At 40.0% G+C, this 17,037-nt stretch overlaps 4 protein-coding genes across 4 annotated transcripts; 3 read left to right on the top strand and 1 right to left on the bottom strand.

Moving 5' to 3' along the window:
• The first annotated feature begins 95 nt into the window (after nt 1-95).
• LOC116198122 (superoxide dismutase [Mn], mitochondrial-like) lies at nt 96-2,008 on the top strand. The gene is made up of 5 exons (XM_031528466.1): nt 96-529; nt 628-753; nt 860-916; nt 1,018-1,095; nt 1,620-2,008. Exons 1-5 carry the CDS (start codon nt 185-187, stop codon nt 1,710-1,712), a joined length of 699 nt encoding a protein of 232 aa, XP_031384326.1. The 5' UTR covers nt 96-184; the 3' UTR covers nt 1,713-2,008.
• Nucleotides 2,009-2,698: 690 nt separating this feature from the next.
• On the top strand, nt 2,699-4,411 carry LOC116194068 (40S ribosomal protein S26-3-like). The gene is made up of 5 exons (XM_031522782.1): nt 2,699-2,858; nt 2,961-3,053; nt 3,220-3,304; nt 3,412-3,545; nt 4,143-4,411. Exons 1-5 carry the CDS (start codon nt 2,856-2,858, stop codon nt 4,212-4,214), a joined length of 387 nt encoding a protein of 128 aa, XP_031378642.1. The 5' UTR covers nt 2,699-2,855; the 3' UTR covers nt 4,215-4,411.
• A 3,621-nt stretch (nt 4,412-8,032) lies between these two features.
• Nucleotides 8,033-10,564, top strand: LOC116195794 (tRNA (guanine(26)-N(2))-dimethyltransferase). The gene is made up of 6 exons (XM_031525142.1): nt 8,033-8,681; nt 8,803-9,003; nt 9,090-9,189; nt 9,277-9,477; nt 9,643-9,705; nt 10,117-10,564. The coding sequence occupies exons 1-6, from the start codon at nt 8,065-8,067 to the stop codon at nt 10,219-10,221; spliced, it is 1,287 nt and encodes a 428-aa protein (XP_031381002.1). The 5' UTR covers nt 8,033-8,064; the 3' UTR covers nt 10,222-10,564.
• On the bottom strand, nt 10,561-15,238 carry LOC116195792 (alpha-galactosidase 3-like). The gene is made up of 14 exons (XM_031525141.1): nt 14,755-15,238; nt 14,107-14,165; nt 13,487-13,543; nt 13,357-13,391; nt 13,095-13,198; nt 12,904-12,976; nt 12,468-12,526; nt 12,308-12,373; nt 12,125-12,208; nt 11,905-11,969; nt 11,712-11,794; nt 11,406-11,496; nt 11,083-11,282; nt 10,561-10,996 (listed from the first exon to the last, which is right to left on the bottom strand). The coding sequence occupies exons 1-14, from the start codon at nt 14,958-14,960 to the stop codon at nt 10,886-10,888; spliced, it is 1,293 nt and encodes a 430-aa protein (XP_031381001.1). The 5' UTR covers nt 14,961-15,238; the 3' UTR covers nt 10,561-10,885.
• Between the last annotated feature and the right edge of the window lie 1,799 nt (nt 15,239-17,037).

Raw genomic sequence — 17,037 nt, 5'->3', positions numbered from 1 at the left:
ATTCGAAAATTCGATCCGGAATCTTTCTGCTTTGCGTGGCGTCTCCACCTTCCTCGGCAACACGTGTCTGCTTTTCTTGGCGAGTTGCACACTGTATTTCGTAGACGCACCGCGCCCTTGTCACTTCTGTTCTTCCTTCCTCTCCTCCCCCTTCTTCCTCCGCTTCGCCTCGCCGAGCTCAGCCATGGCTCTCAGTCTCCGTAACCTCGTCAGCAGAAATTCCTTAGCTCCACTGCCTATAGGTCGTCTTCTCCTCTCCACTCGAGGCCTGCAGACATTCTCGCTGCCGGACCTGCCGTACGACTATGGAGCCCTGGAGCCCACCATCAGCGGGGAGATCATGATGCTGCATCACCAGAAGCACCACCAGACCTACGTCACCAACTACAACAAGGCTCTCGAGCAGCTCGACGACGCCATGAACCGCGGCGACCCCTCCACCGTCGTCAAGCTCCAGAGCGCCCTCAAGTTCAACGGTGGTGGTCACATCAACCACTCGATCTTCTGGAAGAATCTGGCCCCCGTCAATGTGAGTTCTTGCAAATTCAGATCATTTTCCATGATGCCTTCAATTTAGATGATTCTTGGGGGACTTATTTATTTGCTCTCCAACTCCAAGCATTGCAGGAAGGAGGCGGCGAGCCGCCGAGAGGTTCTCTTGGGTGGGCTATCGACACAGACTTCGGGTCATTGGAGTCGTTGAAGCAGAAGATGAACGCGGAAGGCGCAGCTCTGCAGGGTTCAGGATGGGTGGTAAGTCGGCCGTCGGCTGTAAATTACTCATTTTGCTTTACTGCACCCCCTTCATTCTGCATCGGAGCTGAAGGTTCGTTTTGTTCTCGATCGATCGGGGTGATAGTGGCTCGGCGTGGACAAAGAACTGAAGCGACTTGTGGTTGAAACCACTGCCAATCAGGTTGGCTATCTGTAGTTTTATCATTATCCACCGTATGTATGAGAATTCTTGTCGTGCCGAGTTTTCTAATCAGTTCTTTCTGTTTGTTTGTTACTTTCCAGGATCCCCTCGTAACGAAAGGACCGAGTTTGGTTCCTCTGATCGGCCTAGATGTTTGGGAGCATGCCTACTACTTGCAGGTACTCATAAACCCCGTTTGCAATGTTGGTTCGTTTTCGGTACCTCTGCCTTTAGTTGTCTTGAAGAAGTGTCTGCTTGCAACCCCGACATTGCACAAGATTTTCTGTTCCACGATGCCGTATTTCGTATTTAACATCGGGTTGAGTATATCCCATTTCTTGTGTCGATGTACCCTGTCCTGTAGAACAAGGAAATTCGGTTCTTTTCCTCGGACATGCTGATGAAAATGTGAGTTAGAGAAGGAAGAAATGAGGAGGTTCAAAGGAAGTAATGTCTTGATTAGCTATGTCTAGTATATGTTGTGGCTCGATCGTATGCTTACTATTAGGTTTGTGAATAATCGAGACATGACATAGTCTGTTAGTACGAAGTTCGTTTCTGGTTGTTCTGTTAATTAGATTTTATTCTTGCGTTTTTTAGTGATTGTTAACCCATTCCTTGAGAAATTTTCACTCCCTTTCATTTTGCAGCAGTGATCTGTTTTTCCCTGTGTCTGATCCTTCTCTTATCATCTTGAATTCAGTACAAGAACGTGAAACCCGATTACCTGAACAACATATGGAAGGTCATTAACTGGAAATATGCGAGCAACGTCTACGAGAAGGAAAGTGCCTGAGCAGTCCAGAAGCCAACAACCAACAGTAGCGTTGTAAATACAGGGGAGTCGTACTCATATCTGAGCGTATCGTATATAGAGAGATAGGGCAGGCCTTTTCTCTCTTCGAGCTAGGTTTTCCAGGCGTATTGTTCGTCATATGTATCAAACCGAGTGCGAGCTGAATAAGTTATGTGTCCCCTGTAATCTCTTTTGCGAACTTTTGCATGATTACCTACACCAACCACTCTCTTTTTCACCGGGCTTATGTTTCTGAAATGGGAGCTTCCGTCCGATATCTTCAAATTGAAGGATTTGATCTCTTTCTTGCTTAATCACAGTGGATCTATAGCTACGGGAGGGCTTGAATTAGCAAATCATTATCATGAAAATAGCCATGTCGACTAGAAATGAATGATTCGTCTTTTTCGGGACTGATTAGGTCACGTGGTGCTTTCAATATATTATGAGCTTCTTTTTTTAGGTGCGAATTCTGATATCCAAAAGTTCAATTAAGTCCCGACTAATCTTAGCAAAAATTGTCTAAATTTGTTTAAGATCTTGCTTTAGCGTAATAAGCGTCGAACAACTTGAATCAATCCACGATAGTATATTATGAGCTTTTTTACTTTGATGGGGTCACGAGGTGTTTTCAATATACTATGAGCAGTTTAACTACATCGGAAAGTCTAGTATGCTCGTGTAGTGTCATTGTATCGGTCATCATGATTCACGGCCATTCCATCTATCCGCCAAATCCACGCATGATGGACGATCATGATCCGAGTCATGCAAGACTCTCCGTTACTGCATGAATAAAGTCCTTTCATAGGGAAGTTAATTTGCGTTGAGTCATATCACCGTTTGATTATTTGCCCTAGTCATCACCTCAATATGGACTCCCATTACGTGTCGTGGGCTGGGCCGAAGGAAATAAGAATATGGAGTCTCATTTCGGGCTGGGATAGAAATGCAAATCCGTATAAAATTGAGGGTGAAACGATAATAATGATTTTTTTTTGTGCGTCCACCTATAAATATGAAGTTGAAAACCCTACCGCAGTCCTCACCTAGCAGAAACCCTAGTGTGCTCCGGTGAGAGACGAAGCCGTCGAGGCCACATCGTCCGTTCCTTCTCTCGAGCGAAAGCACTGACAAGTAATCATGGTACGTATCCGATCAGCTCGCCTCTGGTTGCTGTCTCAGGTTGCGTTCCCTTTCGAACTCCTCAGCAATGTACTGATCATCTTGTGTTTCTTTCGTTGTTAGACTTTCAAGCGCAGGAATGGTGGCCGCAACAAGCACGGCCGCGGTCACGTGAAGTTCATCCGCTGCTCCAACTGCGGAAAGTGCTGCCCCAAGGTACCGCTTCTGATTCTTCTTATATAGGTGTGGGGAAAAGCCGATTTCTATTAGGAGAACGCTGTAATTTTGCGTGTGCGCGGTTTTGGTTTGTGATTGAGCAATGCACTGGCAGATGGATCTGTATGATGCGCAAATTCTGATTTGCGATGTCGTGTTTGCTTAGGATAAGGCGATCAAGAGGTTTCTTGTGAGGAACATTGTGGAGCAAGCTGCGGTTAGAGATGTCCAAGAAGCCTGTGTCTATGACAGTAATGCCTCTCATTCCATTGCCGAGATAAAGCTACAATTTTTGTTCTGTTTCTAATCCTCCTAGGCACAGTTCGGATTAATGTAACTTCCTTTGCTCTGCTTGCAGCCTATACTCTCCCGAAGCTGTATGCGAAGATGCAGTACTGCGTCTCTTGCGCCATTCACTCCCATGTCGTCAGGGTTCGTTCCCGCACTGACAGGAGGAAGCGTGAGCCCCCGCAGCGCTTCATGAGGCGTCGTGTATGTCTACTCTTTTTACAATTTTGCTGCCCTCTTGACTGTTTAGTTCTTAGTGTTGCTTTGCCCATTCCCTGTGTGTTGTTGATTTTGGTAGTGGGTTTAGCTACTGAAGCAGTCCTGGCATTCCTGACTTATATGGGTGCACTAAGAAGAATTTCTGGAAACTTCACATGCCTTAGAACAACACATTAACAATCACGTACAGCATAAGTGTTTTGTCTAATGAATGTCAATGTTTCACGATTCTGTTGATGGTAAAAAAAGGCCTGAACATGAAATTCTGTATCAATTGGAAATGATTGAAGCGTTAGGTTAATTGTAGTAGGAATCCGTCGCATGAACCTTGTCAAATCTTCAAATTCTGAAGTTTGCGCTTTCTTTTTTCCTTGTCTAATGGTGACAATTTACATTTACAAATTTCCTTTTACCAGTTACTAAGTAAAACCATCAGCAGTTTTACTTTCAAAGATTTAAATTTATTGTTTTCGTTCACAAGAATGTTCCATTCATCACCTATCTAGCACACCTATTCATTAAACATGCAATTTTGAATCTTTAAGGGGCTTTTGTTCACGGAATTTCTGTCCTTTCATTCAGGATGATGGTGGGAAGCCTGGTCAGCCTGGTCAGGGACCCCGTGTTGGTGGAGGTGCTCCTGCTCGTCCCTGAGAAAAGAACCCCCTGAATATCTCCCAACTTAGGAACGAGTCTTTAATTTGAATGCCTCTCTGCCTCTCTCTTCCGAATATTGCTATCAAACTTGAGATATTCTGAGAAACCTTTCTTTTGCATGTAATGGTTATTTCTTATTTATGAGGACGTGTCATAAGTAATATCTTTGCCAATCAGATTTCTATTTATATTTCTCTTTGTTTTCATCTATTCAACCCAGGATTCGAAGAAGGTTTATTTGAATTCCTCTGCATTGCCCTTTAGTAAATATACAACCAATCGATTCTGAAAACTTAACTCTTGAGGGTCCACGAAGTCCTATAATGAACATGTCATGAGAATTTCTTCTGCACGCACAAGATCACAAGTCTGCATATGCCATAAAGTACTGGTGATCGCGCAACCTATCATACTCCCGTGTTAAAAGTACAAACATTCAATCGTGTTCCGCGGTTGGATTTAAGTCATTCCACACCCTTTTCCTTTTATGTTTGAATAAGGTCTTGGTTTGAATCTTGTGAGGGAAAATATTTGTAATTGAGAGTCTTGCCTTTTAGTGAATCCATTAGATAGTAACTCGGAGATATAGATTGCTTTTAGGGAGTCGATTAGATTAGATCGTAACTAGGAGATATAGATTGAATTAACGACTGGCGATTTCAGAGGGGTAGGGATGGGGCAGCCGGCCAACGAGCTCACCCCTTAAATCAGCCAAGAAACTTTAATATCTCAGTCGATTCAAGCTGTGAGGCATTGGACAACGACCCTAACCCCATCTTTGAGGTCATGACCTCGAAGGTGAGCTCAAAGGTGGGGTGAGAGGGCTACTAGCCTCCGCACCTCCTTGACTAGCTCTTCCCTTGAGCTTGGACCTTCTCTTTTTTTTTTCTCCTGAAAATGTAATTATTAATAAAAGATATTAACTGAAATTAGAAATTCATGGGATTCATTTGGCTTTTGATTAGTGGTGCTGGCTCCCTGTGGATTGTTTGGGTAAAAAGTATATATTATTATAAGGTCGGAACTTCTGGTCTTTAAAAGTACCTAGCATCTGCTCTCATACTTGGAGGAAGTTACAAAAGCTTCGTTACATGCCTAACCTATTGTTATGATTAGTTTAGGCAGAAAAACTTGGTTTTGGTTGACAATTGGCATACTCTATGCCCCTCGAATGATTATATGCAGAGAGGTGGAATGCTAAGTACATGTCTCTCTGTTCAAGCCAAGGTTTCTGATGCTATCGAGGAGGAGGGATGGAGATAGAGAAGTAGGGGCTCCCAATAGATGGCTATTGTTAAAGAGCAAGCTAGCCATAATCAGCTCCATGAGAAGGAGGACATGACTCTGTGGTCTGCTCATCCTAGAGGCATTTACACAGTGGCCAGTACATGGAATTACATTAGGGTTAAAGGGGAAGAGAAAAGTTGGTATAGAGTTCTAAGGACAGCTCCTTCGATTCCAAGGCGTATTTTCATTACTTGGCTCGCGATAAAGAACATATTGCCAACTCTTGATAGAGTTTCAAGATGGAAAAGGGCCGATACCTCTCGTGTTTTGTGTAAAACTGAAATTGAGATGGAAGATCGTCTATTCTTTGACTGTAGATTCCCAGCTGAATTTATGGTCTGATGTCATGCAGATTAGCGAGAAGATAGAAGTTGCACTGACTGGGGAAGCTGTTTGTAATGGCTATAAGGAGATACAAGGGGGAGGGGAAAAAGATAGAAATAGTCATAAAAGTTTACTATTTTTTTAGTTTGATTACTATAAGTATGACTTTACAAAAAACAGTCTTAAAACGTCTAAAAAAGTGATAGATTTAGTCCATTCAGTAACCGACCGTTAATGGTTTCTGACGTGGACATAACACCGTTAAAAACAATTCTAGTTGGTTGTCAATTGGTACACATGGATCAACCATCGCACGTCACGTCAATAATTCTTAAATATTTATAAAAAAACAGTAATAAAAATAGAAATATAGAATAAAATTAACTAAAATTAAATACAAATTAGGCAAATGTAAAAAAAAAGTAAAAAAGATTTGAAAATCAATAAAATTTAAAAATATTTTGACATTTTTTATAAAATACGAAAAAAAACATAAAAATAGAAATATAATTTGAAATTTCTATAAATAAAAAAAAAAATATGTAAAAAAGCAAATACATAAGAATTTAGAAAATGGAAAAGTAATTTGACATTTTATAAGTTAAGAAAAAAAATTAAAAATTAACTAATATGAAATACAAATCAAATAAGAATAAAAAAAGTAAAAAATACAAAAATAAAAATAAAAAAGAACAATCTAGCCCCGGCGTGTGGGGAGAAATAGGGGTGGGGGAGGTCTGGATCGGGAGAGCCCTTTCGGCCTCCCCTCTCTTCTGGCCAAGTCGCCGAAGTCACTAAAGACCCCGTCGACATCGCCGGGAGGGAGGGGAGGCCGGAAAGGGGGACTTTCCAATCCTTTCCTCCTACATCCTAGCCCCGATTGATGTTGTGTCCTTTTTTAAAAAATTTTAAATTTTATAAAAAAAAATGTCAATTTATTTTTTCATTTTCTAAAATTTTTTGTATTTTCTTTTTAAAATCACTTTTTCTTATTTATAAAAATTTCAAATTATATTTCCCTTTTTTTGATTTTTTTCATATTATATAATAAATGCCCAGACATTTTAAATTTTTATTTATTTCAAATCCTTTTACTTTTCTAATTTTTTACATTTTTATTTGGTTTATTTTAAAAAAAAATCTTTAAGAATTATTGACGTGGCGTGCGATGGTTGGCCGCGTGTACCGATTGTCGGCCATCCGGGACTATTTTTAACGGTATTATGTTCATGCCAACGACCGTTAATAGTCGGTTACGGAATGAACTAAATCTATCACTTTTTTAAATGTTTTAAGGCTGTTTTTTGCAAAGTCAAACTTATAGGACTTAAACTCAAAAAATGACAATTTAGGACCATTGCTATCTTTTTCCTATGGGAAAACTATTGCAACTGCGCTAAGGAGGCTCTTCTGGCAAGATATGATTTATCATCTGTGCAAAGCAAGGAATGATTGTATTTTTGCTGATATTTCCCCCTCAACAGGAAGAGTTCAAGCCTGTATTGTTAGGGATGTGAAATGCAGCTGGAGCTCTCAATTCACTAAGGAAAAGAACCAGAGCTAGCTAGAGGAACCTGTTAGTAGCTTGAGGAATTGAAAATTAACACTGTATAAGTGCCTTCAGAGCTTTGGTCGTAAGCTCTCAGCGGATCCGTGTTGCTCACCACACTAGACTATTGCATAGTTGAGCATGCGTGCCTCGTTTTCTTTTGGTATGCGTGCCAATTTTGGGTCTGCGTGACTAGCTTGTTTTGGATTAGCGAGCCTATTATTATTATATAGCCCGTGTGTAATGGACTATTAAGTATTTTTTATCTAACGAAGAGCAGCACTTACGGGTCAAAAAATCTAAAAATTAAAAATCCATGTCACCATTTGTTGATGGAAAATATAACTTTGGGATCAAACTGGCAAAAATGTCCCAGACTAAGGGCAGGAATTATAAATAAGAAAGATTTAAGATGAAAATGAAAAAGAAATCAAAAGTTGGAAAAAAATAAATAAAAGTATCCCTTTTTTCTAAATTAATTATATTATTTTTTCTCGGCGCGATTAAATTTTTCGGTGTGAAATTTATTCTTATTTTTAAAAATATTTTTTAACAAAAATATTGGTTGCCGTGTCGTTCTTAGATAAAACCGGGGTTTCATTTTCTTTTTCTTTTTTTTCTTTTTTAAAAATGTATCTTCCGAGTTAAAGAGGCTGCGGCCATAACCGTAACCAACCATTTCCCGCCATGTTTGCTCTTACTCCCACCAAAACCCTATCAGCTTCTCCACTGCTCTCCCATCTGCAAAACCCTAATCCCAAATCCTCTGTCAGGCCCCAATGTTCCCGTTCTCCGCCTCAAATTAGTCCCTCGAGCTGCAATTCCCAGCTTCTGACGGAAAGCGGTCTCGAGTTCGAGGCCGGCGACACATTCTTCCGCCACGAGAGCGCCACTGGCCGGGACCTAGGCGTCCTCGCGGCCTGCCTTTACAGGAATTCCTATGGAAGGTTGCGGGTCCTCGATGCAATGTGCGGTTGTGGGGTCCGCTCCCTCAGGTACCTCGCCGAGGCCGAAGCCGATTTTGTGTTGGCCAATGACGCGAATGATGATTACAGGAGTGTGATTGAGGGTAACCTGTCTAGAGTTCTGGACGAGGAGGGGAGATGCACTGTTGTGAGTAATGACGCGAATCGGGTCATGACCGAGTGTTACCTGAGGAGGGATTTCTTCGATCTGATCGATGTGGATTCCTTTGGGAGTGATTCCACCTTCTTGAGGTCTGCATTCAATTGCTTAAAGCTCGGCGGGTTGCTTTATATCACGTCCACTGATGGGTACTCTTCAGGCGGCCACAGGCCTCATCAGTGAGTTTCATAGTAATTCTATGCCCTTCTTGCATTGAATTCCTATTGGTTGGCTTTTTACTTCATGGACTGCCTAGTCTGCTGATTTAGTGATGACAATATTTATTATTTCACTCTCTAGTTCGTTAGCTGCATATGGAGCATATGTTCGCCCGATGCCATATTCGAATGAGATTGGTTTACGAATGCTTATAGGTGGGGCTGTCCGTGAAGCTTCTGTACTGGGCTATCGTGTTACTCCTCTCTTCTCTTATTACTCATATCATGGACCAGTCTTTCGTGTCATGCTCCAAGTTACCCGAGGGAAGCTTCCCGATAGCAGGTTACAGGCAGCAACTCTTTTGCCTCTTTGGCCTTGTGAATGTGAATTTTCTTAGCTTTTAAGAAATCTTTTTTGTTTTTCTGTAGGCATTACGGGTTTATTAGTTACTGCACTAGGTGTGGGAACTCTCAGTCTTACTCTTGGGATGAGCTTGGTCAGCTGAGTTGCCCCTGCAATGATGGGAAGGTGCAAACTTGTGTCTTTAAGTGTACATCTGTCGAAGATTTGTTTCTTTTGGTGGGTTCACAAGGGACCTTTAATTCCTCTTTGTAGGATTCGAGTTCGCTCGTCATCTCTGGGCCCCTTTGGACGGGACCACTTCACTGTGCTTCTTACCTCAGTGATATGTTAAAAATGGCTGAGCAACGGGGATGGGTGGGTGATGGGAGAGGGTCTGATCTAGAGAAACTTTTACTTCTGATGTTGGACGAAAGTGACCCGAGACTGCATTTTGGTTACATCAAATTGGATGAGGTGCTTTCTTCCTCTTTTTGTGCATGGTTTTGTTTTTCCTTGTTTTGTTCTAGTTAATTTGGTTTACTGGAAGTAGTTGGGATACAACTCTATGCATATCAAATGATTTTTTTTTTTTAAGTTCCGGCTGTTTTTAGCAACTTTCTTTCTCTGTGGATCCTGCAGGTTGCTAGCCGTGCCAAGATAAATTCTCCTCCACTCAGGGTCATGATGAGTGCCTTGCACAAGGTATAATTTTTGGAGGGAAAAATCTAACTAGACCTGAATGAATCGTTCATAGAAACCACACAAGTTTCATGACATCAATGCTTTACTCGATTATAGAAACTGGTTTTCAGCATGGATTGTCTTTTGAAGCATTACACGTAGCTCGGCAACTATAGGATATTCGTGAAATATGTTGATGCAAAAAGGCCTGATGAATCATCTACCGGGAGCATGACGGATATTCAAAGACAATTCTAAAGAGCTCCCGAGGATACAAGGCCTCTTCGTTCTTTTGCATTAGTTCCCAAATAAATAAACCTGTCCATAGGCATTCAGTTTCTTAAAATTTCATTGTATTTCTTTTCCCTGATTCAGTAATATTGTTGTTGAATATGTCCTTAGCTGAGCTATCCTTGATCCTTTGCTTTACAGGAGGGATATGCAGTTAGTAGGTCACATATTGCATCGAATGCCATCAAGACAGACTCTTCCATGGCTACTTGCATTCGAATTGCAAAAGGCCTTCAGCAGTGTTGAATGGTCGCTAAGCCATTCTGTCCTTCGCGTAGGCCGTACTGAGGGAAACAGACCCCGACTCCTTCCTTTTGCATTTTGGCTTCTCTCATTGAAGAAGGAAGGGAAATTGCGATCCTTTTGACTTTCAAGCACAACAGGATAGGAGTTGAATAGGAGAAAGATTAAAAGCGGTTTCCAGAATCAAACTTCGAAGACTGAGGCAAGACAGGAACCGAAGCTTTTACTGGCATGTGATGCCCTGTAGGGTGTATCGACCTTAGTCATAATAATATGAGCATTATTTGCTTGAACAAATGACGTTCGATTAGCAACTAATGTGCCAGTCGAATGAGTTCATAGTTGATGATCTGGCTATCTGATATATTAATGCAACAACAGACCACTAATATGTAACAACTCTTTTAACACACGAGCCAGTTGCAGATGAAGATGATCCTCTATTCAGTAAGAGTTCGCGACCTTCATAATGCTCTCTCGTCTCAGAGAGCCAATCGAATGTACAGAAATACATTTGGGACTTAAATACAAGCTCACACTTCTGAGTGTTCCATGCACTATTTCTCGTCATCTGACATGGGGATCCAACTAGTTGCATAAAAGGTGACATTCTGTTGAACCACTCGATAAGGTTAAGACCGGACATGAGCTACTCCTGTTCCTGGACTCAGATTTCAGAGCGAGATATTGTCTGTGGTGTAAAAATATACATGTTGCAGTCATGAGAATCGACCCGGGCACCAAACGATGACACCGCATCTCCTGCGATCTCTTTGTGCTACAACCCCCAAAAAGATGAATATAAATACAGGATTAGGAATTGAAAGGTCAATGTTCTGCTAAGCGTGAAAAATTCTTCCTCACCTGCCACAGATCTCTTATGGAGACACTTGTGCTGGATTCGAGACCGAGAGCTCCCCATTGAGCTGTGATGGTTGCAGCCTTCGAGCATCGGTTCCAAAGGACAACAGCCAGTCGATGCCCAGACAAGGGTCCAGCCCAGACCTGGAGGCATCCACCTTCCCCTGAAGACTGCACCTTCCTCCCCTGAACCCCTAATGAATCTGCCGAAAGATTTGCATAATAAAAAACCAACGAGGAAAGGAAAATGCTTGCCTATAAGGTTTACCGTGATAGCGAACAGAACGTGCTAAATATTTCTATAAATTTTACTTGCGAAGCTTCACCTTGGTTCACAGCTATAACCTCCTTATTGGTCAAAAGCTCGTAAGATTCTGCAGTCATATTTCTCACATCGCAACCAATCAAAAGTGGAGCCTGCTCATAACATTCGCAAACTATGAGAATTTGCAGACCATCTAATAAAGTAATCATACATAGAAAACTCTGAAGCTGCAAACAATGAAAAATGCATCACTGAAGATCTCTTTCTATTCTTCAAGGTGAACTTAGGATCGCTCTTGACAAGGAAATGCAATTTTGTATTGAATGGAGCCAACAAGAGAAATAGATCGAGTAGTAGACAGGGATACCTTCATCAAAGCCCAGATGCTAAAATGCGAACGGTACTCCTGATAAGTCATGCCTCCATTACCGACTTCCAACATATCTGGGTCTGTTTCAAGGAAAATAAATTACAAAAAATAATGTCGAATATATTCATCTTTTATATCTAATAACAAACAACGAACTAGAAATTAATTAGCAAAACTTCCTAGTTCTTACCGTTCCAACCCCCAGGGCCAGCATAGGATGCCCACTTGTCATTCAGATCAGCTATTGTAGTCATGCTAAATAAAGTGAAATGAACACATAATCAATGGACAACCCAAGATTTAGTTCATTGCAATGATAAGAAAATTAAGTCCAAAACCTTATTTTTCTTTCAGTTACATAATCTGTTAATCTTATCAGTTAAGAGAGACAGTAAGTCAGGATATCTGACCTAACCCATGAGTCATTGATATCATCAGTAGTACGCCAACTGTTCCCAACAGTGCCTGCCCACAAGGCAGGGTCATCCACACCCCTATAAAATCAAAGCATAAGAATGTATTATTTTCTCGACAAACTAAAAAGTAATTGAATAATGACGATTCTGCAGTGAGAAATGGATAGAACAGACTACCATTCACAGAGAGAGTAGAAAATCGTGCGACCCGTCTCATTCAGAGCATTTTGCATTGGCGGATACCTAAATTTGGTAACAATTGGTAACAGATGGAGTAAGAGGAGATACTCAGTGATACAGGTTCGTCAAAAGCTAAACAAAATTTAGTTGAAGTAACCTCTTTTTTGGCGGAATTCCCAGGTTATAACAGTTGTCATACTTCAAGTAATCCACACCCTATTAAGAAGAGTAAGGAGCAACAAATATTACATTGATGCAGTGAGAATCTGGAAAACAGTTGAAGGCGTAACGCTAATATTTAAGTGTATTAAATGAACATTTTATCAAGTTGATCATTTTTAACCACTAGCAGAAAGCATAAGCACCATATTTGAAGCAAAGCACATGACATAGGAGAATTTGGAAATTATGCCACTACCCCAACTTCTGCTGTTTCCTCTAAACCTATGAGCTCATTCACAAAACTTAAAGACCACTTTGACATGCTGCAGTGAGCAAGATAATAACAATCCATATAGATCATTTAAGTCACTTAAGTTCAAGAAACATCAAGTAGAAAAAAACAGAGAGTTCAGGGAAGACCAGAAACTGACCCAAGAAGCAAACAGCTTTGCATCATCAGATTCATGGTAAAGTGATCCTGGTCGAACTTGACATGTGAATGCCCTAAATACACAAACGAGAATGAGCCTGGGAGCAGCAAGCAATGACCTAACGACACGAGGCTACAAACACTATTTTCTAAACTAAGAAGAAAGCTGTTAATTTGGAAATTTCGCCCTACCCAGCATCAGAATAAATGCCAAGCTTAAGACCTTTCCCATGTATGTAGTCAGCTAAGGCCTTTATTCCTGATGGGAAAGTTTCTGGGTCAGGGACCAGTTGGCCCTGCAATGGATCAGAAGAAAAATTTAGAATTCTACTCTACGACAAACGTTATTGAAGTTACAAGTTATACACTGGATGAAATATGTGCATCTTTTAAGATGCCTCATTCATGAGAAAGCTGGTATAATGATATGCGAGAAAAGTGAAGTGTTAAAAACCTCTGAGTTTCTTTCAGGAGCGGACCAACAATCATCTGTGAAGGCAGATTCAAGTAAAATTAAACTTCCATAAATTTACAAGAAAGAATGTGGAATGATGCGACAGAGAATTTAATGATGAGAAGTATACCTATATTGACGTATACGTATCCCAAGTCAGCCAACCCAGTCGAAATAAGTGCGTCGGCTGTCCATTATAGAAACAAATGTCAGCAAATCCGAGTGGCATCTGAATAAAAAGCTTGATGTGTCATTATGACTCAGCTTGATCTGTCACACACATCTTCAAAAAACTCGTCTGTACTGACTGTAATGTAACAACTGTAGCAAATATCAGCACTTCACCTAGAGACCGTTCATGGCAAACACAACAAGAGGGACTCTATTGAAATTATGACATGTAATAGCCTTCCCAGGAGGCCATTTGTGGAATGAATAAATATATAACTCAAAAAAAGGTATGAAGAGACTCATATCTCGCGTACTCAACCACCTAAGAACTTTGTCAATGTTCGCCACCATGTCAATTTAGAAACAGAAAATTAAAGACAGGAACAATCAAAGAACCAGCACTCATGGTTTCCTCCTAAATTCTTCCACTAATGATGAAAATTCTTTTCCTAGTTCCCTTCTCATGTCCTCACACTTCACACTCACCATTAATTGATAGATCATCCTAGAAACATTGAGGGCATCGCAAACAAAACATTTACAATTATTAAGTTTACCATCTGTGAAAGAAAAGAACACCTGTTTCCTTGATAACAGTTTCGTTGATATCACAGGCGAAAAAATTCCAGCTATTCCACCTGTCCCCAAAAGGAAAACCCAGTTACATTCATGATATGACAAAAACAATTCCATTAGGACTAAGTGAAAATGATTAATTACCGGTTATATCATTGTTATAAGTAGAGATCCTAGGACTAGTCGTGAAGGTGATAAAATTTAGACCTTTAACAAAACAGACTGATACCTGCAATCTAATGACTCACAAAAACTAACTGAATATATATCAATGAACAAGCATTTAACTGCCGAAGCTCATCTATGTCTTCTTGCTTTTCTATAGGTCCCAGCTCTTCAAATTCAAGGCAACAAAGATCACAGCAGGGCAAATCCCATAATACCAGGAAACCAAGAAAACGGGACCGCGACGTAACTTTTTCTCCCACCATTATCGGGGGAAGAAAATATGAGTGTGGGCTTTTTCGCACCCCCAACAAAGAAAAAATGTGGAATTTCATGGAATATATGAAATAGCAATGACGAGATGATGACACTTCGCTCAGCTCCGACATAACGGTAATCCGACGGAAACAGCTCTGAGAACCAATACCAGAAAACTTCCTAACGAGAAGTCAAAAGGGAATCTTTATGAAAGAGGAAGACACTGACCCCATCTGAGGAGTTCCACCCAGGCCGTTGTTGAGCTGAAGAATCCCATACTTGGAAGTGTCAAAAATCCGATTAAACGATCCGCTGAAGCCCGGCTTCTCGTAGCTCTGCAGGAGATTCCCTACTCTCCCTGCAGTACCAGCAACGAAGATCGCCGCTAGGTAGAGAATCAAAAGAAGCGGGGAAGTAGTGCCCCTCCTCGCCATGGATGCTCTGTCTCGAGCTCTTGCAAGGTATTGGGTTGGAGTTCGGTGCAGGGGAGGAAGAATCAGAGACAGGACATAAGTAGTATTGATGATTGATGATGATGAAGTGGTCAGGTCCGGTAGTTCCGTATAAGAACAGGGAAATAAGCAATTTCTTCGATATATTATCCGTTCGACTGACAGGTCAGCATAATTATTTCATTGATGTAATTTAATTAGTTTATATGGATTGGATTGGTTTCCCTATGATATAGCAGCTCATATTAGCTCACTCACAATAAAGGCAACCAATACACGATCATCAGAACCCTAGTATCACAGTTGCGGGGATACCAAAAATGCCAGTCCATAACACATATGACTTTAAAAATGGAAAATTAATTTATGATTTCTTGTAGCCTCACTTTTTTATGCAGAATCGGTGTTTATAATGAGGAGAAAATGCTCAGTTTGCTTTGTAGAATGTTAGTAGGAGTGCGTGTTGATCCTTGGTTTAACCTAAAAAAAGGTGATTATTCATAAGAATATGCATAAAAATTACCTTCAAGACGCTACATTCATATCTTACAGAAATTTATAATTTCTATAATTCAATTTTTCTTTCGGATTTATGTACCCTTTACTGTTCATTAGAATCTCGATTTTGACAGCTTTGCATGTAGGTTCTTCGTCGATATGTACTTTTTTAAAGATGGAATTAAAGGGTAGATAATTTCCAAGAATAAAACTGGGGTATTGCAGTTGTGTATGCCCAATAATTTGAAGTGAAATATTTATGGATAGTCCATCAGTGTTTCTTTTTTTTTTTTTTAGTTTGAAGGAGGTAAATGAGCATAATACTATGAAATCCATCAATGTTTATTTATTCCTTCAAATTCTAAAATACACAGAAAAAGATAAAGATGTATCATTGAATTTATTAACACATGAATTTATGCACCGTAAATAACACATGGGTCTAGTACTATGAAATCCATTAGTATTTACTTATTCCTTCAAATTTAAAATATATAGAAAAAGATGAAGATGTATCATTGAATTTATTAACACATGAATTTATGCGCTGTAAATATTTAAAATAAGATGACTTTTTTTTTTCCTGATCACGTATGTGAAGAAAAATCATATAATTGCGACAATTTTGAGGAATTATTATTAAAATTCATCTTTGTATGCTAAGATTTTGAATGGCTAGTTTCACCTCTGACCGGTAGCTTGGTCTTTCCCTAATATATGAAGGGATAAGAATTGAAAGTGATACAGGAAAGAGATCATTCTTCAAAGTGTTAGACAAGAGATTCAATTACCATATAATGGGATTTTTCAGCGTAGCTCAATTCCTGAACCAAATATCTATTGGATCGATCCATCCCCTCTCATCCAATCGAGAAATTTTTAAATGATCTTATAATAATGATACGATTAGAAAGAATCAATATTCTTATAATTTAGTAATTGCTCATACTTTAGTATCCATTTATGAATTTATTGCATTTTCATTGATTTCCTCACATCACATAGTGAGGTAATGCCGTCCAATAATTTTTCCAATATTTGAAATCCTTCGAGAGTTGGGACAAATCCAATCCTCTCCAATCTTTGCTTTACCTTTATGGATGTTCCCAATAGAGAGATACTGATTCACTTTACTTGATTCATTTAAGCCGCTAATCTCATCAAATAAGAGATAATACATAAATCACGATAATCATCCTCAAGGTTTATTCTATTATAGCGACAACAATAATTTTACAATTTCGTAAAATTAACTATAGAAAAAGTCATTTCGATCTGCAAGCATTCATATGAGACGGGACCTGCTCAAGTTAAGTTCATCGCACCGCTAAAACAATTTCTCTCAATATATCGTCATCTTATTCTTAATACTCTTCGGTCGAGTATTCGCCGCACCATCTTCAGCACGTAACATCAACTATTTCGCGGTAAAAAAGTCATGAATACGGACAGCAGGCTGCCGTCCATCCTTTTTATTAATCCCCTGCGCGAGAAAAAGAGAGACATGGTTTCCTTAACCTGCAAGGAAACTTGGATCTGATTCCATGCAATTTCACCTTTA

Source organism: Punica granatum, chromosome 2 (assembly GCF_007655135.1).
Source record: "Punica granatum isolate Tunisia-2019 chromosome 2, ASM765513v2, whole genome shotgun sequence".
NCBI classification, from domain to species: Eukaryota; Viridiplantae; Streptophyta; class Magnoliopsida; order Myrtales; family Lythraceae; genus Punica; species Punica granatum.
This window is presented reverse-complemented; position numbering and strand designations above follow the sequence as displayed.